We start from the raw sequence: 26,642 nt of genomic DNA on the forward strand, positions 1-26,642 counted from the left end.
TGTGTCATTAGAGAAAAACTTTTTTTAACAAGCTTTTGCATATTGAGGTGTGTAAGCACAAAGTGAGAAGAATCTTTTTAATTGTTTCTTTTATTTTTATGAACTTATATTTATATTTAGTGTCCTAAAGTTTTTAAAATCAATTTTATTGATTCTTCAGTTCAACATTATGCTAATATTGCTGATCATATAATCATAATTCATGGCATATGTTAAATTGCTTATTAGACCTTTAAATAATTTTAAAAATAATCAATTTTATTATGATTGCATTCAAAGAAACAAATAAATTAAATATTGATAGGTTGTTCAATAGTTATATTTACAAATGGAAAAAATGTTTCCAAAATTCTGTATTCTTATCTGCATTTCTTTGTTAAAGCAAAGACCAACACAGAACTGAAAACATATTTTCCATTTCTGTATTTGCCTGTTTTTGTTTAATTTTGTGTTCCTGGCTTAATTCTTGAAACAATATGACAATTTTATTAAGTATTTTTATAAATTTTAAAATATTTTGGTTATTTACACATTCTTCTGAAAATATAGTTATTGTGATCAGCAATATTTTTAATGGAATTTTTATATTGTTGATGAAAGCAATTTTGCATTATTTTCATCAATATAACAATGTAATGTAAAACTTTAACGAAAAGTTATCAAAATGGCAAATAGTAGAAACAACTTAGAACATAAAGAACACAGAGTTAACTGAAAAATCTTAATTTAGAGTTAGATAGCCTAATAAATAAGATTTAACAATTTGGAGGGCTTATCACTCCAGGGCCGACAGAAAAAAAAACCAGATTTTTTACGAAAAAGTTCCGAAAATCACCTTCAAATGTAGGTAATTATTAAATGCAATTCAGGTACAAAGACCTCTCATCAGCTTAAAACACATAGTAGGTTATATTAAAAAATTTTATGCTTGATAGTTTTAGTTTTTTAGTATATGGGCTATATTAAAAATTGTAAATACAGTGCACTGTATATATCAAAAAATCCCTTTGTTTTGGTTTACTATTGGTGTTATAATTATATGTTGGTACTATGTGTTTGTAAGCTGATGAAGGATTCTTGTACCCAAAATGCATCCTTACCTAAATTTGAAGGTGATTATTAAAGACTAACTTTTTTGTAAAAGATCTGGTCTTTTTCTGTCGGCCTTGGTGTGATAAGCCCTCCAAATTGTTAAATCCTAGGCTATCTAACTCTATCTAAATTAGTCATGGGCTAAAAGTGTCATTCATTATTATAAAGAATCTTAGTTTAACAAAAATGTTTTTTACTTTATACATTTTTCAAAAAATTTTTACCATTTAATGTTGCTGGTAAATTTTTTATTAACTAGTTTATAACAATGTACAGATAAATCTGTAATGCAAAATCAATTCTGGACCAGTTTTCAATTAGCATAACAATAATTTCTGTTAGTCTGTTTATATATGGACTTTAAATTAAACCAATGATAGTGATATAATTATTACTAATCAATTATATTTATAATACTTAGTTGTAGATCATGAATACTCCTAATTAATAGCCAAAATAATAACCGGTTGGTAGTACTTTATCAGATATTATGCTATTATATTAATTAATTAGAAAAAGGCAGAGATAGTGACTCTACCTATTTCTAAATAGAGTCACTGATTTTAATATAACACATGTATATAATAATATATTTGGAAATGATATGAGAAAAAGTAACTAAACTTTTTAAAAGTCATAAATTATCCTCTCATCCAGATGGTAAACTATTTTTTGTCTAAAAAGAAAAAAAAAGAAAAGAAATTGGTTCTCCGTCTACAATAGGGACATCTGACTGATGAAATTGTGGTATTCTGTAGTATTAGAGCACTACTAAACATCACACCATAAGCAAGTACAAGACATGTACTGTACCTAGAGATTTTTGAGAGTTTGACTTGATTTTTAAAAAACACTTTTTTGAATCAATTAGTACTTTTCCATCACTGAGAGTGAGCAGTTGTTGAGTGAAACTGCTGGCAGATATGTTTCTAAATAGGAAACAACTAAATAACTCAGGCCTTTAATAATGCTTAAATGTCTGTAAAGCTCAGTTCCCGTTTTAAAAAAAATTGTGATAATAAACAGAAATAGAAAAATTCTATTTATGAATCAACTCTGTTTTCTGAAAATACAGAATGCCCTTTTGCAGAAAACAGAAATTCACATATGGAATCCCAAGGTAAATGCTAATATTATTGATAACAAATTCTTTCGTAGTCATGTAATGTTTCACATTCAATTTCTTGTTTGTGCAACTTTTTGAAAGTTAAATATCAATAGATATATAAAGGTCTTCAAATATATCTGTATATGTTTATATTTCATTGTGAGCAATTAAGGTTTCATGTAAAATAAAATAATTTTTATTTTATTTTATTTATTTAATTGATAATTTGTTTAATATTTTGTTTTAAATTTTAAATGTAAGAGTTTGAATGTTCCTTTGTCTAAATGTTCCATTTTTTTTGAAAAGGTGTTCAATTTCAGTTGCACCTGAGCTAAATTTGAATGTTTGTTTTAGTTTTAATAAACATTTCTCAGCAACAGAAGGTGTTACTGTTACTTCATTAAGTTATTTTATTCTACAGAAAATGAAGATAGCTAGGCAACTGTTGTAATTTTCAAATATCTTTGAATTTTAAGCTTAGATTTTTCTAGAGACGATAGATGTATATAATTTATTTTTATAACACTTATAATATTTTTATTTATCCATCTTTTTTGTTTTGTTTAATGCTTTAAGAGTTTGTTTTAAAAGTACTAAAATCCAAAAATAAAGAATTATAGCATTTTCAAACTGTCTACATTGAAAGTACTAGAAAGTTTTATTTTTAAATTTTTTTAATGCTATAATTTTTTTAGTCCATTAAATTATATTGTAAATTATAATTATTAATATAAATTATATTATGGATTTTAAATATCTTTTCAAATCTCTATTTCAAGAAAATTATTACTACTGTTAAATACCTTTACAACTCCATCAAATCCAGGTATGGTATTTACTTTAGCTTCTTTTGCTAATTTTTTACTTTCAATTTTATCTCCCATTGCTTTGATTGCATTGGAATTTGGACCAATAAAAGTAATGTTAGCTTCACTCTATAAATAAATATATTCAATTCATTCTAAATAGTGCATATTTAAATACAATTATATGACAAATATGTTATGTATATTTAATTTATAAATATATAAGAACAGCTTTTCTCTTGGCTTTCATGACTGTTGCCATGTTTTTTGCTTATCTAAATGAAACCTTTGCATCACAGTATTTGGCATATAAGACAAGAATATTTCTTCTCTGTTTTATAAATGCCATTAAAAAGAATGTTTTCATTATTGCTAATTCAAATTTTATTGATAAGTGCAGGAATCAAATGAAATCCTGGCCCACTACAATAAACCTTCTCAAGAACAGTTTTGGAACATTAAAATAAGCAAAAAAAGAGAAAAGGTTGTCCTGTAAATTTAATGAGGAAGTATCCACTGAAGTGATTGGTTATGACTTGGAATTGGATGCCGTGTTGAGACAAGCTAGTAATATATTTCAATCACATGAAGATACAGATTCAAAAAGTAGGATAAAGTCTTCAAATCTTGATTACTTCGAGTCTATAACAAACCAAGGTAAAGAATATTTGTTAAAATTGCTACAAAAGTTGATGAGAGATAATTTTATTGAAATTAATACACAATTAAAAATTATTAAGTCAGAAATTCAATCCTTAAAAGACAATAATAAAACTATCCAATCTGAATTAAAAGTCTTCACTATTCAGACTGATAAATTAGAGGAACTACTTTATTGGAATTTTAGATAGCTTGCCAAAATCTTGCCAAGAAACTTGGTGATATCACATTTTCCTTACTCCTCATCAGACTACTTATTGGAATTATTTCAGTTTTTTAGAGAAGAATTACTAATACTAACTCTAACCATGGATGATATTGTAGATGTATTGAAATATAGTTCTGACAATTCAGTAATTAAATTAACTTTAGATTTGGAAACTTATGCAAGATAATTTATCTAAAACATTTTTTTTCCAGATTGCTGTTGCAGATCTCACTATAGAAGGCATAAATTTGTATCTATTTAAAAAACAGTTGAAAACAGAGAGTAAAAAATTTAATATGTAAAACTGTTTTATTAATAAAAATACAATACAATGAATTATATAAATGACAAATTAATTGAAGTGCAATCTTTTTAGAAAACTGACTTGTCCTCTTCACGAGAAAAAATACAAAGCAATTTTTTGTCAGTATATTCAGCTAGTGTTCAAAGTGACTTATCAAAATTATATTCTTATCATTTTATTTTATATGAATATTCAATGATAGGTTTAGTGAAAAGATAGAAATTTTTATTTCATCTACAGAATCTGAAGACACATGTCTCAAATATCATCAAATTATGGTTTCTGTAGAATGAACCAAAAATGTTGGAAGGCTAAAGATGATGATCTACTGTTATTACTTCATAAGTCTTTGAGTAAATCTGCTGTATTGTTTAAAAAGCCTAATAATCTCTCACAAACTATGGATTGGATTGATTAATCCAAAAACACGTCATATGAAAAAAATAATTAATTTTTCATGCCAGATTCTTATTAGATAAAAGTTTAATAGCACTGTCTTTCAACATTAATGAGGTTTTGATGAGTAAAACACAAAATAAATACAAAATATTTCATAAGCACTTTCAACATGTATAGAATGTCTTCTTCAGGCAAAACAATACAAATTTTAGAATGTTGATATGAATTTCAATATTAACATTAATATGTTCTAATTGGAATGCAGGTGTTAAATTTAAATGGTGCACTATTAAACTTACACATTTAATTAACAGTCAAACTATAATTGAAAATTATTGACAGCTGTAATTTAATTTTTTAAATTATTAAATAGCAAAACCCATATTTTTGGGAACTCTAGAGTGGGCCTATTACATGGCTCCAATTTCTCAATTAATAAAGTTTCCCAGATAAATAAACAGTTGCAGTCCTCACACCGTACGGGGATGGAGGATGCATTCTGCAGGGGGGTAAAATAATAATTGATTGATGAATGATTCTAGATTATTCTGTGGAAATTTTATTTTTACAAATGTCATCTTGATGTTCTAATATTCAACTTTGCAATTTTCTACTTGTAGCACCAATATATGTCAAAAGTGCTTGCGAAATATTTTGTATTTATTTTGTGCTTTACTCATCAAAACCTCATTAATGCTGGTAGACAGTGCTCTTAAATTTTTATCTAACACTTTGTAAATTTAGAAATCTAATTAACATATTTATCAATGCCCAATGTAAACAGCTGCATTTCTTATGAATAACAGACTAAGCAGACAAGGATATCATCCAATATATTTTGTTATAATTCTTAATGTATAACATTTTGGGCTTTAGCCCCTCTTCAATACATGCTACAATGATACAATAAACTAAATCTACAACTACATAAAATAAAACAAACATCCAAAACTCTAAATACCTTTAAATAACACATTTAATAAAATTTTTTGCAACTGATATGAATATACACTATACTGCCAGAAATGACCAGACACACAAAGGAGTTTGTTGAACTGGAATTCAACTACAATCAGTACGAATAGGCCTGCCATTCACTGCTATCACTGCCTCTACTCTTCGAGGAAGACTTTTAACTAAATTTCTGTAAGTACTTCCAATGTTGTAATTCCAATGTATTTACAATCCAATTTCCAATGTATTCTATCACTGTTGATCACTAAGATCTTACATATACTATTACGACTCTTATTCTGTTTCTTTCTAAAATTATCATTACTGAGTAAGAAAACAACTAAGATGAAGAAACATAAAAACATAGAAGTGCTAAAAATGATTAAAAAAAAAATAATATAAAATCAAACATATAATAAGAAACTTAAATATAATGTCAAAGATGTTAAAAACATTATTCTGAATATCAAACATTTAATTTTGTATTTCATTTTTCAAATTACTCTAAAATTAATATTTTAAATTTTATATTCTACTTTGGAATTGTATCTAACGAGACAGAATAATGTTGGGGTCATTAATTTTGATCAAACTTTGTGAGATTATAGTACATCCCCAACAACTGACATGTGCCAAGCAATAAGATGCAATACTTAAAATTAAAGGAGAAAATTGAGGTTGAAAATTGCAAAAAACTTAAAACCTTTAGAATTTGTGCCAATTTATAGTGGCCAGTGGCTTGGTGGAGGCATGCCAGTTTCATAATTGTGAGATTTGTTTTTCAAATCTCAGCGATATCAATGTATTATTGTTGTTTTTTATACAAAATTATAATTTTCACTTTATTCTTGGTACTTTTAAATTTATTATATTGTCAGTGAGAAAAACTGATTTATTTTTAGAAAACTATAAATGTACAATAAACAGGATAATAAAACAATAAAATTCATCTGTTTTAAGTAACAAGTCAATGTTAAATGCAATTAACAAATGCTTCTTAACAATATTTATTTAAAAACAGAACATTTTCTATATTTTCATGCACAGTATGTACTTACTCTGGCAACAAAGTCATTGTTTAATCTAAATGTGTCTATAATTGCATCTTCATTTGCTAAAGAATGAAAAGATGGCTTTGATATCTCATGCTAACATCAATAGCATGGAAATTTGTTCTGCAGAAGAATCACTACACAACTATATTACAAACTTTACATATTGTAAAATCCTTCAAAATCAAGACCTAATTGCAGTTGAGGGTTCTTCAACAATTTCAGAAGTTGTGAAGGCAGTAGAAAAAACATTAACCACTCTGATATTTTCCAATGTGATATGGTACGAATGATTCTCCTCCAAATTAGCTGATGATGAAGTGTTTTTAAACATAATTAATCAAGTTTGTTTTTCTAGTGACAGGTAAATTTTATTGTAAAGATCTGCATTTATTCAATGGTCACACTGCAGAATGTTTATTGTTTCATATGCTTCTATGACAATTATCATCCACAAAATTGTGCTCATGGAAAGCAAACAGATTGAATAATGTTAATAAAAATGTCTTTTTTATTAACAAAATTTAACTTGAAAAATGATCATTTTATTTAAATCTAATCCTCTTCCCAAATAAATTATAAATAAATGTTAGTACGAATCCCATATGCACTGTACATAAATATTCAAATATAACTTTAAATAAATATAATAAATTTAAAAATACCAAGAATAAATTAAAAATTATAGTTTTGTTTAAAAAAAAGGAAGAAAAAATATATTGATACCATAAAGGTTCAAAACACAAACTTCACGATTAGGAAACCAGCATGCTCCAACCAAGCTGCTACACAAATGGTGGAAATTCTAAAGGTTTTAATTTATTTGCAATTTTCAATCTAAATTTTCTTCTTTAATTTTGAGTATTGCACCTTGCTGCTTGATAAATGTCAATCTTTGGGAATGCACTATAATCTCACAGAGTTTGATCAAAATCGATGACCCCAACGTTATGCTGTCCCCTTTAAGTTCTATTTGGACTGCTATTGCTAGACTAAATTAATCTGAAAAGAATATTCTACAAGATTCCTATAGGAATATATATTTTGATTACTTTAACTTAGCAGTTAATTTTATGATACTAACGTTGTCACAGAGCAAATGACAATAGATAATTTTTACAGGAACAAATTAATTTATTAAACTTATTAAGATTATATTAGAATAATTCTAAAAGGAATGAAAGAAAGTACATGAATAAATACTGGCATCCACATTACAGAAAATGAATAACTCCTTGTGTGTGTTCTTGAAACAAAGAAAATATTATCCAAAAATTGGCTTGGCACATGTGATGTGGCTAGAAAATAACAAGACTGTGATCACCTGCGTGCGGCAGTTGCACATGGGTCAAAGTAAGTGGGTGGGTAAACGACCTTGAATGAGTTAGAACAAGTGTAATAAGTGTCAACTTGCTACTGCAATTAGATTGCTGTGAGTGCCTGCTGCAAGTGGATATGTTGTTAGCATGCATTGGAAAAATGGCCAGCTTGAAAGAGGAGCAGAATATCAACCTGAAATTTTTGGTGAAATTGAAAAAACTGCCACTGAATCTTTGCACCTGCTATGTGAAGCATATGGAGAGGCATGTCTTTCTCGTGCACAGATTTTCTGAGGGCTCAGAGGATGTGAAAGTCAATAAATGTTCCGGATGGCCCAGCACATCAAAAATAGAGAAAAACATACAAAAAGTGGAACAAATTGTTCGAAGTGATCGAAGACTGAGCATAAGAATGATTGCAGACATGGCACATATAGATAAGGAGAGTGTGAAGCAGATTCTGCATGAAAAACTAAACCTGACAAAGACGTGTGCTAAGATTGTCCCACGGCTGCTGTCCCAGAGCAGAAAGAGAATTGCTCTGGGACTGAGAACAACTCTATATGACTTTTACTTTTTCCCTAAAGTCAAGTCTGCTCTGAAGGGACACTGTTTTCATTCGGTTTCTACTATCAAGAAAAAAACAACAGAGATACAGAAAAACAACAAAGCCTTACAGAAGATGACCTGCAGCACTGTTATGATCAATGAAAGTTGCAAATGCAAAGCTGTGTGGAAGCAGAAGGATCACACATTGAAGGGGAACACAACTAAAGTGAATATTTTACTCAAGGTTTAAAGTTTCAGCTTCAGTCTTGTTATTTTCTAGCTACACCATACAAAACACATCTAGCAGCAATTTTATATATGTTGTTAATGTTTTGACTAATTCGTGTAAATAAATTTATAGTAGTTTCATACAATAAATTTTATGCTAAATTGTTTAGGAAATATTTCTACAAATAAATAATAACATTGTTTTAAATTAAAAATAACTTTTCATTAAAAAAAATTATCAGATCTATCAAACTTCTAGCAAATATTCACATTATAAAAGTTAACAGAAATAGCCAAAGGTTCAATTTCAAAAATCTTCAAATCTTTAAAACACATCTCTAAAAAAATTAATCATGATTAAAAATCAACAAATAAAAACATACATACTTAAAAGCAAAATTTAAAACATATTCTGTTGCAATACTTGTTAAAGGATTTTAACTTAATAATTTAGTTGCTAAATTAAATGCTAAAAATTACTAAAATACGTTATGATTAGGCTAATAAAATGATTTAATGATTAGAAAATCATTAAACATTAAATCACTTAATCAATCCAACCAGGCATAAAAATTTTGGCAATTTTTTGAAAATTAAACTAAAAGATGCAGTTTTGAGCAGAATAAATCATGTAAGAAGTTACATTAATAATAATTACTGTTAGTAAATTTGATATGACTCACAAATTTTGAATAATAAAATACTTTTTGAATATTTTAATTTGCTTCTTACCAGCCGTTTTGCAAATTCCATATTTTCTGATAAAAATCCATAACCAGGATGAACCTACAGAAAAATTATTATTATTATTATTTTAATTTATCTATTAAGCATCAAAACAATCTAATAAATTTAAATAAAAAAACAAAAGTCCAACCATAAAAAATCTTGCAGGTGTTTTAGTTATATTTCTAAAATATAATAAAGTTTATTGTATTTTAGAAATATAACCAAGAAAATGCCTGCAGAGGACAGATGAAAACATCAAAATAAAAGAAAATTTTGTATACAGGTATAAATAAAAGTTTATTCATTTGAACCAAGAGACTGATTCAATCTCTCCAATTTCATCTGCAAGTTAAATCATTATAATAAAGTCCTATTAATAAATTATAGTCACAATAGACTAATATTAATAAAATAATATTTAAAGGACTAAAGCATTAATTAATTAAACTTATGAATAATTCAATAAATACAGTAAAATGTGTGGTCACTGAAACAAATACTGCACTACTGTGTGTACAACCCACAAAAAATTACTAGATCAAAAATAAAACCTTTGCATAACCTGTCTCACTGAATATTCCACACCTATGGGAATAGCCATATCCCTACAGATGCAAGTTCATAATTGCAATTAAAAATTAGCATATAACATGTGCTCTCCTTCAAATTTCTTTTAAAGATAATACACATATCTGTAGGTTATACACAGAAATGTGAAGATAATAATTGTACCAAAGTTAAATTTTCTAAAAAAATGGTTTGAAAATACTAAAAAAATAAAAAAAAATGTAATTTAATTCAAATAAAAAGTAAAAAATATTTCTAAATTTGTAATATGCAAGTATTAAGCTGTAAAAGAGACTCAAAACTGGTATATTAAACTTACTGCTTGTGCACCAGTCTTTTCAATAACTTTAAAAATTGCATCCATATTTAAATAACTTTTGTTTGTTGGTGCAGGTCCAATACAATATGCTTCATCAGCAAGTTTCACATGTAGCTTAAAAAAAATAAGTATAACATCAGCTCTTTTAACAATATAAAAATTATAAAAAAATAAGAAACTTACAGCCAAAGAATCCACATCACTATGAATAGCAACAGTTTTAATTCCCATCATTCTACAAGTTTTAATTACACGACATGCAATTTCACCTCTATTCGCAATAAGAATTTTATCAAATTTCTAAAAAAAAAATTTGTTATTATATTTAGCTACATTTTATCAACATACTAAATATGTAACTATTAATTAGATAATAAATACATTAAAAACATTTTATAACACTAAAATTAAGAAAATAATGAGCTATTATTTACTGTAACATAGTCATTATGCTGGGCTGCAATTTTTAATTATCTTTTAATTTAAAAAAGTCATACGACTTCTGGTCCAGACTGGAAGTTCATATATAGTTAATCAGTCTCTTGCTCCTAAGCTTTTGATATCTAGTGTCAATTTTAGTACTGTCTCATCATTGTACTGTACAGTACATCATACTTCTCCCAATAGCAATTGAGTCATGCCAGTCATCTATCTAACTCTGCAATTTAAAAATTGCAGCCCAACAAGTTAAATTATTTATACATTTATGTATAAATGTATAAATATTATTATATACTTGAAAATTATTGTTCTAACCACAATAAATGCTGTAATTTCCTGCAGATATCTATGGTTTATCTGTATTTAAAAGTTGACTTAAAAGCAGATACAGATCTTATCTGTTGACTAATTTGTCATTATTAACTTATTAATACAATACTTTGTAAAAATAGAATAGCTTAGAATAAATTTGAAGAAATTTAATTTAATTTTTAAATTATAGAAAATTGAAGATAACAATAGCTATAATAATCAATTAATCTCATCTGAAATTATTAATATTTGAATAGATAAAGAAGAATAGTGTTTACCTCTTCATGGTGATCAATCGGATCAGTTACATAAATATTACATAGATGAGATGATGTATTAAGTCTTTGTCTAGAGAAGATTCTTAATTTCTAGGAGAAAAAATTAAAAAGAACAATTATAAAACATTTAAAAGGAATACATTTTATTTCTATTTATTCTTATAAATTCTGCAAAACAATTTTTATAAAAAATATAATAATAAATATGATAAAAATGTATAATAACAAATCTGTCTTAAGTATTTACAATTATTATTATTAAGTATACAATTATTATGTTACTTGGTGCTATCTTATTAAATCTCTCTCAGAATTGTTCTGCCATCTTTTTCAAACTCAGTCCCCCTTCATGACCACTTCCATACAAGCAGAAATAATACTCAATTATGAATACTTTTTCCTCCATCAAGAGACCCATTTTCAACAACAACTGTCCAACACAACTTCCTTTTCACTACTGAGAACACGTGCAGCTGGAGTTATGCCCTGCAAATGCACATGCACATTCAAGATGCACAAGTTTCAGTACTGTATATTTTGGTGCATAATGTATATGCAGCATTTTCAATATAAATAGAAGTAAACAGAAGGAAATATATATACATATATAAAAACATTAATGTAATTTTATAAGTAAAAACTTAAACAGTAGTAGTGATAATAACTCTATTGCAAGTCATCACCTAATCAAGTTGAGAGAGGTCAGTAGTTCCAACAAACCATAGGGCAATAAACTTCCAGTAGGGTCACCCATGTGGACCTTAAACTTTTCAGTAGGGACCTTACCGTGTGGAGAAATAAAGCAAAAAATGATCTATAAGCAGTGTCTGACCCAGAATGGATGGCTGATTAACAGCATCTGTTACCCATGTTAGAGGACTGAGTTATAAACACCTGACTATAGATAAACAAGTTTGTCCAATTCTGTAGAGATAACAAAACCAGCTAAGATGTCACCCAGGTTAACAAGGTCCATGTTTGTGAATAAGACAGACTTATATTCAAAAATCTGCCACAGTCTCCTTCGGCCACCAGCACTGACCCAAGTATAACTACTGCATCACAAACACATTCACCATCTCATTCATACACAATGGACAACACACCAATCCAACCACCGAGACCAGAAAACCACACCATTGGATGAAGTGACAAAACTCAAAACAGACATGACAACTACAAATAAATTCACACGAACATATCCACATCTCATTTTCACAGAAAAAAATTGAAGACCCCAGTGTAAAAAGTTCACAAGTTACAATTTTTAAAAAACTATGCTTTTGATACAGAAGCATCAAAAACACATAAACTTTACATTTAAACTAAAAAATCAATTATAAAAGATATTTAAGTCCCATTTGGATGGTATGTTAGTTTTTGGTTGTAATGAAAATTAAATGCAAAAAATTCACAAATCATTGTACCAATTAACTAGCAGCTTTAAATCATGTGATGTTTACATCACTTACTATAAAGAAAAAGGTGGCATCCATGGATTCTGTGAAAATAATTAAAAATAAAAGGGTGAAAAAATATGAATGTAATTGGAAAAGGAATGTTAAAAATACTAATAAACAATGTTGCAAGTGATTTTCATTGGTATTACTAAGATTATCAGTCAAAACACAACACTTATGTTGCCAAGAAATTTAATAAAGACTCAACAAACATTTTCAGCCAAATCTATTGGCCATCGTCAGGTTAAAGATATATAAAATTAAATAACAATATATTATAAACATATTATAATAATATCGTACATGTAATACAAAAAATGCAAGACATGCAAAAGCAAAAATCAAGGCGTAAATATGAGTTCTCCAATTCTTTAATTAGGTATTTCCAGGCTGATGGTAATCCTTCAGCATCCCTAGCATTAATGCACGTACAGTACCACGTAATCTGCCTTTATGTATTTCAATTTTTTTTGGCACTTATCGCCAAAGTCGGAGAATGTACTGATTTAATAATATTTGCTTCATCCCAATCGACCACTTAGCCCTCAACTTGTCCATCTGCGATAGAATTGTGGCATTCGATTCTTTACTGACATTGTACTTATGCTCTCTCAACCTCACTCCCAAGCTTCTATTAGTGACACCAATATAATTTTTCTTGATATCTAGTTCCAAGTTTTCATACAGAATCTTGTATACTCCTGCTCTTCTTTCTTTATCAGTTTTGTCTTTGTCGTTCCTTAATATTTTATACAAGTTGGGAGCTCTCTTAAAAATCAACATGGACTTTTTTCGGTTTGAAATTTCCTTCATGATGGCTTTTTTACTATTGTCATAAGTGAACTTTGTGATTTTAGAGAAATCTCCTCTTGGAGCCTTTGCTTTGTTTATTATGTAGCTTTTGATCAGTGCTGTTATAGGCAGAAAGAAATCAATAGGATAACTCAGATTGCCAGAACATTAGGATACAATGTTATCATATTCGTATGTATCCTTCCATGTTGATTTTCAAGAGAGCTCCCAACTTGTATAAAATATTAAGGAACGACAAAGACAAAACTGATAAAGAAAGAAGAGCAGGAGTATACAAGATTCTGTATGAAAACTTGGAACCAGATATCAAGAAAAATTATATTGGTGTCACTAATAGAAGCTTGGGAGTGAGGTTGAGAGAGCATAAGTACAATGTCAGTAAAGAATCGAATGCCACAATTCTATCGCAGATGGACAAGTTGAGGGCTAAGTGGTCGATTGGGATGAAGCAAATATTATTAAATCAGTACATTCTCCGACTTTGGCGATAAGTGCCAAAAAAAATTGAAATACATAAAGGCAGATTACGTGGTACTGTACGTGCATTAATGCTAGGGATGCTGAAGGATTACCATCAGCCTGGAAATACCTAATTAAAGAATTGGAGAACTCATATTTACGCCTTGATTTTTGCTTTTGCATGTCTTGCATTTTTTGTATTACATGTACGATATTATTATAATATGTTTATAATATATTGTTATTTAATTTTATTTATCCTATACATATTTATATATATATATATATTTTGTTACTTTTAATAATTTTATGTTTTGTTTTTATTTTTATATGTTAATTTATTTGTATTTAAATTTTGTTCCATTTGTTTATATTCAAATTTGTTTAACCTGACGATGGCCAATAGATTTGGCTGAAAACGTTTGTTGCATCTTTATTAAATTTCTCAGCAACATAAGGTGTTGTGTTTTGATTTATATTTTGCTGGGTTGGTTTACTTGAACATTACTAAAATTACTGGTTAAGATTGGAAAGGATGATTGAGTGGTTGAGTGGTTGAAAGGATGATTGAGTGGATGCATATTTCAGTGGTTATTTTTGTTGGTTATAACGGTTATTATTTCAATTAAAATATCATATTTTGTTAATGTACAGGTTGTTAACATTGAAATTATGTAAGTACAGTGCTGTAATGTATATTATATCAATAAATTAAGCTGTTATTTGATATTATAGCAGGAAAATCAACTACTTTACTGGGTTATATTTTGTACCTAAATGCCCACTTTGTATGGAGATAACTATGAAGTATGTCACATTTTACGTGATTTTTGATCTCCTTTCTCCCTTTCCATAAAACTTAATGCACACAGCATAGAGTGATGATAATGTCCAAACATTCAAATCCCCTTCCCTTAAATATGTGACATAATTTATGAACATTCCTTACACTAATACAACCAGTATGAAATAATCATATTGTTAGCTTTAACAAACTGTATTTAATAATAATTTTCATGTTCTATGTTTGGTCAGGTACTGTTTCAACAGCAGCAACCAATGCACAAGGGCATTGTTGTGGAGAAGCACCCATGTGTTGTTCTCTTAATGGCAAAGGATGTTAATGTACTGTACACCTCCTTGTTGAATGTGTAACCGTTGGGTATAAATTTGTAGTGAACAATCTCCTGGGAGTCAAAGAAGATTTCCAACATGACCTTCCCCTTACTCCTGGCCTGCTTGAATTTCATGGACTGCAGTGAGGTGAGCAACTTCCATTCCATGGACTGTAGTTTTGGTTGAGGATCGTACAAGAAACACCAGATTGTCACCTGTGATAATGTTGTCAAAAATTCTGATTCTTATTACACGAAGACTCAAATAGATGCCAGTCTCTGGAGAAACTGAAACTCGGGAAATTCCGGTTTCATTTTTGAGTGCGTCATATCCAAGTTGGTTGACCAAAATAAGCAAAAAGGGTCGTTAATTATCCTTTGCTACATCTGTATATTTTGATCTGTTTTTTACTCAGTCGCTTTATTTTTTGTAAAACATAACTGTAGGCTAATAAGCACCGGGTTGATCAGCCAGTTCAGTAATTAAATGTGGGAGACGTCTATTAAAACATATATGGCATGTCTCTTAAAAAAATTAAGAGAAAAATTGCCTATTTATATTTACCATTCTTTCTAATGAGTTATCTTCTTAAATTTTGCAAATTAAAATTTTTAATTGGTTAAAATTATTAATTAAAAAAAAGTTTCAGAGTTGCAGAATCATTAAAACTTAAAACAAGACATTTCATTAAATAAAAAATCCAAAAGTGAAATGCATAACTTTTCCGGTAAAAACACAACAACATAATATTTAATAGAACATATTTAAAATTAGTTTGCAATGCCATCTGTTATGAGATTTTGTTAAAAACCAACTTTTATATTATTAATAGCTACAACACTGCAAATAGTTTTAATTTTGAGAGTAGAGATGAGTTTTATATAAAATTGTAAATGATAATAACAAGTAAAATCTTTGTGAAGCCCAACTCCATTCAAGTTAAGATACATGATCTCTTTCTATTTTCCCACTCCTTGATCTATAACCACCAAAATTTAATAGCATCAATGCCCTTTATACACAAGCTACTGCACTAAATTTTGTTTCTTAATCATTACCCCATTCTAAGATACTAAACAAAATAGACACCAACACACACAAAATAATTTTTTTTTTGCAATTTTTGGATTCAAAAGGTCTCAAAACAGAACATCACAAGTAACAAAACATAGGTTTAAAAATGTCAGCAGATAATTGAAAGTGAAATACAGATTGCAACTTGATAACCCACTGCATGCATTTCAATTATCATCCTTGTGTACTCCTTTTGCATTGAGGAATACCTCTAGGCTTGTAAGAATTTCTCTGGTAAGGTGTTTTTACTACTGATGAAAAGTAGTGTCAAGAGGCTTTATCAGACAAATACAGTTTTCTGGTACAATTTTTAAAGTAATTTCTGGCATCTTGACCAATAAATTTTGTATACGAATCCATACTTGTGTGTCATGAATATATTGCAACAAGGAAACTTTTCTTTAAGTTTGGACTATTTGTCTTTCCAAAAAGAATTCATTTAGAGACTTGCTCATTTTGCCTGATATGCTACAAGTGACAGTGATGTTAGAAGGTGTAAAAATATCAATCTCCGCTTGCACTTTTGGCCCAAAGCTTTCCCACGTTCTTGTAAGCATAATAAAATGTTGCCAACGGTATCACCAGCCCTATTAATAACATACTGTACAGTGTAGCTTTATGTTGCCTGATTTTTGGTGATTGAGCATACCCAAAAATTGATTTTTTTCACCTTTGAAGGTGTAAGTCCTTGTAGGCAGTATTCCACATTGAAAACTATACTGGTCAGTGTTGAATATATGATCATTGTCAAAGTTCTGATATGGATTTTGTCATCCTGAAAGGCCTTTGCTGCCTGCGTAGTATTCTCTGCTGATTGCAGTACTGTTTTTCTAACTAGTCACGTTATTTTTTTAACTACCAATGTTATAGCAACTCTTAAAACGATGCAACCATGTATCACTAGCCTTGAAGTTTAAGTTAGCAATGTTAGATCAATCTTGACTTGAGTTTCCATACTGACTTAACTTTAATAACAAAAATTTCCTCTCATTGTTTCCTTTTTTCCTTGTGTTCCTAAACTATGAGCAGAGAATGTCCACTATTCAAAAATGTCCTCTTGTGTCCAATTTCCTTATTTTCCAAATCTGAAAACATTGTCTGCTCTTAATAAACTCTTGAGTAGGAAAATGTATCAGATAAATTTATTTGTAAATATTCATCACTCAAAAGAATAAAATAATTTACAATTGTAATGTGGTTAAACAAATAAAAGTTGTCTGTGATAGGGTGAAGCTTTTACAAACTAGCCAATGGCAGCAGACGGATATCTTAATTTTTAACCCTCAATTTGCTCATTATGACTCATAGAATAAAATGGTTTTGGAATTGTCTATCTTTGTACCAAAATTGGTGATGGACTTATGTGTAATATTCCTTGTTAGACCCTTCAAAGAGCTTGGAGAGTTAGAGCCAGTGGCATACCCAAAGGGTGGGCCAAAGGACCTGGCACCTCCAATGTAAAAGGAAAAGAAATACTAGTAAATTTTCCAAAAATATTTTCCTAATTAAAATGCATGTTTTTATTTGTATTGAGCCATGTCTTCTATTTTTATATTACTTAGTTGAACAGATTAAAAAAATTTTATTGAGTTTGCATTAAATTTTTTTTTAATCCATTCAACTCAGCTCCTTCCAAGATTAAATCTTGTGTGTGCCATTGCTTAGAGCTATTGCCATCTAATGAGCATCTGGAACCTATTCATATACAGCTAGACACACATATCCTTTTGAGAATTGTTAGGTTTAGTTTATAGATAATTTTACAATTACTTTAATTTTGATTTTTTAGCACTTAGATCCCTTTTGATAGTCAATTTTTCAATTATTCCAATTAAAGCAGCACAGTGGAACAGTAGTTCATAAGTGAAACCTGACTTGCCATCAGAATCATCAAATTCTTTTGACAAATGTCAGTCAAGTTATTCAATTGGGTATTTAACAGAAAAGGATATTATCACACAGGAACATATTTTACAGAGATGGATGAATTGAGTTCCTTAAATAGTCATTATGCAGAAGGCATTTTGGATTCTAGACCCCCTCCTCAGCTTCAGACTATTCCTTAAGGTAACACCGATTCTGATTAAATTCAAAAGGAAAACACAAATTTTTAAAATATTTGTTCACAAATAGAATTTTTTATATACTTAAAATCTATGTTGAGATAACAACTGCTACTTTACAACTGGTTAATATTAAACAAAAATAAACACTGCAAAAACCTAACAAACCAGCGAGAAAATTATACACAAGGTGTGAACATTTTCGCCTGTGTTAAACAAGCATCCTCAGCCAACAAATGTTTCGGCAATCCCCTGTATCTTCTCAGCAGTTTGTTGCCTGACGATGCCCTTTTAACACAGGCAAAATGTTTGCACCTTGTGTATAATTTTCTTGCTGGTTTGTTAGGTTTTTGTAGTGTTTATTTTTGTCTACGCTGAGATTAATGAAATATGTAAAAATGGAAATAAAGTAATATATTTTAAAAAAACAGAAGTTGTTACCTAGAATATTTTTAAAAATAAAAAGAAGTTGTAAAATAAAATTGATGAATTGAATAAATATGAAAATAAAATTGATGGCTAAATCTTGTAGTATAAAAGAATAAAAATCTAAAATTAAAAAAATTTTTTAAATCTAATAATCAAATAAAAAAATTTAAAAGGAACTTAAAATTATAATTATCTTTTTATTATTATATTTTTTATTTTTTTTGTAATCACTAATTCTCAATTTAATTTTTCTTATACATGTTAAGCTCAAAGACTGAAATCGCTCACTGAGCGAAAAGAATGGCCACGAAGTGAAATTTGCGTCACAGCATTTGTAAAAATGGCCATAACGTGTTGTGGCTAACTCAAAATGACCACAAAGCGAAATTCGTGTCATGGCTTTCATAATATTTGACCATGACGCGTTGTGGTGATTAAGAAAAGCAATAACACATTATGAACGTTAGCTGATGCAACCACGATACAAAGGATAGGTTGTAACTTCTCAATGGGCACATTGCAAACATTTGCAGAGTTTGTATTCATTCTTGATCTGTGCTGCCATTTCTAGGGTAATTACCCTTTTCTAGAGTAATTTCAGCCTCTCAGAGTAATGTTTCAAGTAGTCTTATATTTAGGGTAAATCTAGGGTAAAACTACCCTATGTTCTGTGGTCTTATTACTCATCGCACCACAAGTTTTGCTGGAAAAAGTTTTAGCCTAAAACCATTCTGTTTTTCCCTATAACTGGAAGGTTTTAGGATAGGATAACAGAAACTAAAGAAATAATGCAGATTGATGCTAGGTACATGGGTGTACACTGTATAGTGATATCTTGGTTTTTCGTCAATAATCCGTTCGAAAACAATTGGCGAAAATAACTCTGTAACATTCTTGATTCTCATAAAAATGACTCATTTATTAATAAAAGTTCCCAACAAAGTAATTATTTTTAGTAAATTAGTTGTTAGAAAACATTGACATCTCGAGCACCGCAACAGATTTTCCCGAATGATTAAATGTTGAAAAGTAACAAAGTTACATTTCTGTATGTGATGAATAATTTTGTTACCTACTTATATATGATGATTGAAGATAAGTAAATAAATCATAATGAAAAAGAAAGTTTTATTTTCTTATCATTGCCTCGTTATTAGTTAAACATCAAGAACGTGTGGTGGCTTTTAACCGTAATAAATCCATCGCACAGTGGTTTTTAACTTTAGCAGCTGATTTTTATTTCATCATGTATAGTATATCAAGCACCTACAAGTAGTTAGACTGTTAACACTTTTTAGCAAAACAAAAGAAACGAATGTGTATTTTTCTCCATACATTTTTCTTTGTAATTTTTTTAAGTATGAAAATTAAATTTCTAGGAAAACTTATAGAACTAATGTTGTTTGGCATTAAAGATTGTAAATAAAAATGTTTCGAGGCTAGAATCCATATTTTAAAGTTACAAACCACTGTATGTCATATGATCCTCTATCCTGGTTGCATTTTATCAACGAGTGATTTCGGTCTTTGAGCCTAACATATACATATTAAAAATGTTTTTTTTCATATATAATAGACTATCTGAATAAAAATTCATAATTTTTTTTAACATTGTATGGTTCTACGTATCATGAGGACAATAGACTTGGTCTTGTCAGCTCTGACTAACGTGACTTGATAAAGAATATTACAAATGGAAGGCCACTCACACACTTAAAAAATCCACCCAGCCACAAGATATGAAATACGAGATCTAATTTGGAGCGCACAAGAAGATGGATGCACCACAACAAAGTTCTATGTATTTACTAAAAGTTAGAGAATTTATTTTTTTGGAATAAGTTAAATCTAAAAAGTTAATTTTATTATTTTCTTTGATATCAATAGCTTAATTTTATTCACATTGTCTAAAATAAACTGTGGATTCATAAGGAAGAATTTTAAATTATTAGGCTGTCATCAATGTACCTATTGTAAGATATTATGTCTTTAGAACTATAGATTATATTGTCCACTGGTGTCATACTTAAATCAGCTAGCTTAAGTTCTATGCAAGAACTCATAAAGATACCATCTGTTTGTATAAAATATTTTTCATTATCTTTAAAATAATTATTGTTAAAAATTAACAAAATAAGATCAATAAGCCATTCTTCACATTTTAAATTTCAAAGTTTAAAATTAATTCACTTTTTTCGAAGTGAATTATTAATAAAATTCTTTTTAATAGATAGATACATATTTTTTTGTCCAAGCTCATCATTTTATAATTATCTTTTATTTTTAGAATTTTTAAATTTTTAATTGGGTCTTCTGAATATTTAATGCTGTACTCTGATAATTCAAAAATATTTTATTTTCTTTTTATACATTTTTCTAAGTTATAAAGAGGATAATTTTTTATGTCTACTAAAGGTCTGTGAGCTTCTCTTTTTATGTTTTAACTCTAATGTTGAGTCTTGTTACAATAAGTCCTTAATTTATCAGATTATATAATTCAAGAATACAATAATTAAAAGACAAGAAGCTTCGAGAAAATTAGTCAATTAGAGTTACTAACTTTTTCATATCTAAATATGGGATAAAGAAATGCAAAGATTTATTTGTAGAAAATGGTAGTAGTCAAGTGTTTTTTTGAGAAAACTTTCTTAAAAATAAGAAGCCAAACAAACTATTTTTGAGGTTTTTAGCAATAAAATTGTGCTATGGAAGCTTAGAATGAGAAGTGAAATATGGCACATATGGAAACCTTACTCCAAATGTACTGACTAAAAATAAAAATAAATTCTTTTCTGAAATATATTGTGCTTTTTTCTGCATATTTTTGAATTTTCATAACATATTTACATACACATTTTATGGGTTTTTGTAACATATAAATCTGGTTCTTAATTAGTAATGATAGTTCCAATATTATATTTGAAAGCCATAATTAAGTTGCATCATGAGAGGACTACATTAAAATTCTTATTACAGGTATATAATTTTTTTAGCCTCTTAATCTATCTTTAAACATAAAAAAGAGGTAACCTTTTGCAATCCTATGAAAACTGCATATCCTATAGAGCGGAAGTCTTCAACATTTTCTAAGAAGGGCCATGTGAGCTGGTAAAAGACAATTCTGGGACCATGTATGAAAGATATAGTCAAATATTAAGTTTTTTATTTCTAAATAACAACAGATATAAATCAATGTTAAATTTTCAACTGCTTTTTTTGAAAGAATGTCATCAAAACTGACAATAAATTTGTGGCATTCAATATTAAAAACTTTTTTAGATATTTGTTGGACAATGATGTTTGATATTTTGATTTTATATAATTCATTTTCAAAAAGGTTTGTTTGCAAAGATAAGCAAAAATAGAAAATATCCCCAAACTAACTTAACTCTCTTTTTTAAATACAGTAGTTTTTTTTTTTTAATAAAAATTACTTGCAGCAAGGTCTATTAATTCTAGTTGACATTTCAAAAGTTTATATGCTTTGAACTAATTCAAACAATGAATGATGATAAAACATGTCATGAAAATAAGCTATATGGGCTGGATAAATATGCTTTGGGGTCTATAGGTTGGAGACCCTTGCTGTAGAGTGCCTAGCTTCTAAACTTCTATTGCTGAATTAGTATGTTAAGGGTCGTAGTGCCTCCCTTGTTCCCATACCGCTTATGAAACCCAGCTGTGTATCACTAAAATCCATTTCTAGTCTTTGATAAATTCTATTTTGTATGATTTTTAAGAAAATTTTTAATGTATGGGACATTAAACTAATAGTTCAATGTCTGCATATGACTTTACTAATTTCTTCTAATATAATTAGAAAGTCATTTTATGTTAGCATCTTTCATAAGTTATGAAATTGTTGACTTGAGTTTTGTAGTGTAGTGTAGTGTAGTGTAGACCTAGTATATTATAAACTTTACAAGTACAGTACATAATATATTATATTGTTATAATTTAAGACCAGTACCAGTAAAAGAATAAAAATATTTACCAACCCTGAAATGTCTTATCCTGAAAGATGTCTATTGCAATAAAAATGGTCTAAATGAAATTATTAATCCTTAAAAAGGGTATTAAAATAAGACTTCTGTTTCTGTAGTTAAGTTTTCATAGAATGGTTGATTTTTGGTAGATATAAATGACATCATTTTCAACATTTACTTCTTCAAGAAACTAATTATGGAATGAAAACACACAAATGTACCAAAACCAGTGAAAAGAAAAAAAATATATTTACTGATACAAAACTCAAGTCCATTTCTAACAAACATCATCAACATATTTGTGTGTTTTCATTTTCATTTTCATTTTCACACAAGGAAAAAAGGAAACAATGAGAGGAAATTTTTGTTATTAAAGTTAAGTCAGTATGGAAACTCAAGTCAAGATTGATCTAACATTGCTAACTTAAACTTCAAGGATAGTGATACATGGTTGCATCATTTTAAGAGTTGCTATAACATTGGTAGTCAAAAAAATAACATGGCTAGTTAGCACTGCAATCAGCAGAGAATAGCGAGATTGCGGCCAATGTTTTCGTCGCAAAAACATGAACGTCAGACGTTCAGTGCCACCTTCCTGTAAGCCTAGAAGTTTGACAATGGCATTTGAAATGTCAGTGGAATCATACTCAATGTTCCAAATGCCATTGTCAAACTTCTAGGCTTACAGAAAGGCAGTGCTGAGCGTCCAATGTTCACGTTTTTGCGATGAAAATGTCAGCCGCAACCGCTCTATAATATTATGCAAGTAGCAGAAGCCTTTCAGGATGACATAAAATCCATATCAGAGAACTTTGATGACAACCATATATTCAACATTGATCAGTATAGTATCCAATGTGAAATACTGCCTACAAGGACTTACACCTTCAAAGGTGAAAAAAATCAATTTTTGGGTATGCTCAATCACCAAAAATCAGGCAACATAAAGCTACACTGTACAGTATGTTGTTAATAGGGCTGGTGATACCGTTGGCAACGTTTTATTATGCTTACAAGAACGTGGGAAAGCTTTGGGCCAAAAGTGCAAGCAGAGATTGATATTTTCACACCTTCTAACATCACTGTCACTTGTAGCATATCAAGCAAAATGAGCAAGTCTCTAAATGATTTCTTTTTGAAAAGACAAATAATCCAAACTTAAAGAAAAGTTTCCTTGTTGCAATATATTCATGACACACAAGTATGGATTCGTATACAAAATTTATTGGTCAAGATGCCAGAAATTACTTTAAAAATTGTACCAGAAAACTGTATTTGTCTGATAAAGCCTCTTGACACTACTTTTCATCAGTAGTAAAAACACCTTGCCAGAGAAATTCTTACAAGCCTAGAGGTATTCCTCAATGCAAAAGGAGTACACAAGGATGATAATTGAAATGCATGCAGTGGGTTATCAAGTTGCAATCTGTATTTCACTTTCAATTATCTGCTGACATTTTTAAATCTATGTTTTGTTACTTGTGGTGTTCTGGGCTTCTGACTGGTAGAGAAAAATTCCTCAGCATACAAAAATAGAAACTGCAAATATGGAAATTCAGACACTCCTGAAACCTTTAAAAACAGCAAAAAAATGACCAAAAACATTAAAAACAATTTAATTATGAAAGATTTGAGGAGTGTCTGAAGGAAGTGTGCTTCACATTTACAAAGAGCAACAGTCTTATCTGTGATGCTGTAGATTGTAATCAAACTAGATTTATAAAATGTGCCTGCTGTCGCAAGTGCTTATCTGTGCACCATTTATGGATTGAAAGCCATTATTATTTTTGCACTACTCTCTTTCCTGAGCAAAGGATATTATTATTAATGTAATTGCAAAAAATAATTACTATTGAACATCTACTAGATGCTACTGTCCTAACTGAGATAATAAATAAAATAAGCTCATTGAAAATAAGCTTCTTTCATTTACTGGTTAGACTTCATTTCTCAAGTTATATTAAAATATTTAATGTAACTATTTATAAGTTTCATTAAAATATTGATGTAAGTTTTTATGAGGATATTGATATAATTATTAATTCAAGCAATTATTTATTGTGACATCACACAATGCTGGGCTGCAATTTTTAATCATATTTTTAAAATGTATTTAATATAAAATATATGCTCTCCACCTCAAATTAGTAGTATCTTGCCCCTGTACATGATAGTTTTCCTGTTAGCAATAGAGTCATGCCAATCATCTAACTCCTTTCAGGGTAAAATTTTTAAATTAAAATAACATGACTTCTGGTGTGCATCAGAAGTTTGTATATAGTTAAACGGGGCTCCTGCTCCTAATCTTTCCATATCTGGTCTCGTCTTTCATCTAGCTAACTTCATTCTTGTGGCTAAGGAAGGACAGACAGCCATCAGCCAGACAGATGGACAACAGTAGGAATTTATAAGTGTACAATTTTTTCAAATTGCAGCCCAATAATGTGACTAATGTGAAAACTATTTGTGATACTTAAAGATTTAACCATGGTTGATATTAAATTACATTCTCTCCAAATAACAATTGATATTTTAATGAGTGATACAATATCGCAGCATAGATAACAAACATGCAATGACCTCTTGTTGCTCCTCTTAAGCAGATTAGAGCCACATGACTGAACTACTGTATTACTTATCTTCCAGTAGTAGTAGTTCCACATTCAATTAGTCATAACTTGCTCATTATCGCCCATAGAATAAAACAATTTGGATGACTGCATTATCATATCAAACATTAAGTTCGTGTCAAAGTTCATTAGAATTGGTGTAGTACTCCTTGTGAGCAAATTTCTATGAATGATAGTGTGGAAATCATATTATTTTAACAACTGAAGAAAATAAAAGATACAGTCTACAGTCCAGACACATTTAGCAATTGAAATGAGACATTTACAACTACAACATTTTTATATTGTTTTCATCTATGTATATAATCGAGACAAGTTGATGATGATGATGATAATAATAATAATAATAATAATAATAATAATAATAATAATAACTCTCCCGTGGTCACCACCTGGTCGTGGTAGGAGAGCCCAGTAATTTTACTGATCCATAGGGCAATGCAGGCTGGAGCATAAGCTCCTGGTAGGGACACCCATGCCAGTAAGGTCTATGGGGAGAAATGAAGCTAATAGTGACCACACTCACATTCTGTGAGGATATTTATTATGGTAATAACTAGATCAAAGTGTGATACCGGCTCGGACGTCGCCCGGGTTAACAAGGTCCGCGTTCGTGGGTTAGGCAGAGGCTCACGTTCGAAAAATAGGCCACAGTCTCCCTTGGTTACCGGTGGCGAAAGCAGCACCGGCCCAAGCATGGCTACTGCAATGCCCTCAACAGATGTGAGGAACCAACCCAGCCTTGGTGTTTCTGTGGCAATGCATCCACAGACCACAAAGGCTGGAAAACCACGCCAACGGATGAAATGGACAGTAGAAATGAACAAGTTTATCATCCGTAGTTACTACACCATCACAAAACTCGAAACAAACATGACAGCATACAGACAACAACTACACCATAGATTCACACAACAGTATCCTCACCTCACTGTCACCGAACAAAGGGTTGTTGATCAAAAAAGAACAATTATACACAACAACCTTATTCCACAAACAACACTTGAACTTATCAAACAACAGGTTGCTGATCAAATACATCAACAGACAGAAACATCTAACATTAATGAAGATCATGTAACCTGTCAGGATAATCCAGCAACAAGCATTGATAATAACACACATACAACAATTACCACTAATGATACTACAGACATTTCCTCATCCATCACTGATAACATAGACATGGATTTAGTTAATACACTCTCACATATATTTCAGGAAACACTCACTAAATATACAGGCACAGATCCCACACAACGACCACGAATACCAAAAATCAACACG

General features: G+C 29.5%; 1 protein-coding gene across 1 annotated transcript in view; it reads right to left on the reverse strand.

The window, feature by feature from the left end:
- Positions 1–26,642, reverse strand: part of LOC136989052 (propionyl-CoA carboxylase alpha chain, mitochondrial-like) — a 63,603-nt gene that overhangs the window by 25,137 nt on the left and 11,824 nt on the right. The window contains exons 2-6 of the mRNA XM_067287137.1: positions 11,326–11,415; positions 10,478–10,594; positions 10,295–10,408; positions 9,412–9,465; positions 3,004–3,135 (exon numbers count right to left, since the gene is read on the reverse strand). Of these exons, the coding sequence (XP_067143238.1) occupies positions 3,004–3,135; positions 9,412–9,465; positions 10,295–10,408; positions 10,478–10,594; positions 11,326–11,415 (507 nt within the window). The remainder of the gene's footprint in view (positions 1–3,003; positions 3,136–9,411; positions 9,466–10,294; positions 10,409–10,477; positions 10,595–11,325; positions 11,416–26,642) is intronic.

This window comes from Centruroides vittatus, unplaced genomic scaffold (genome assembly GCF_030686945.1).
Source record: "Centruroides vittatus isolate TY-2023 unplaced genomic scaffold, ASM3068694v2 scaffold_435, whole genome shotgun sequence".
Lineage (NCBI taxonomy): Eukaryota > Metazoa > Arthropoda > Arachnida > Scorpiones > Buthidae > Centruroides > Centruroides vittatus.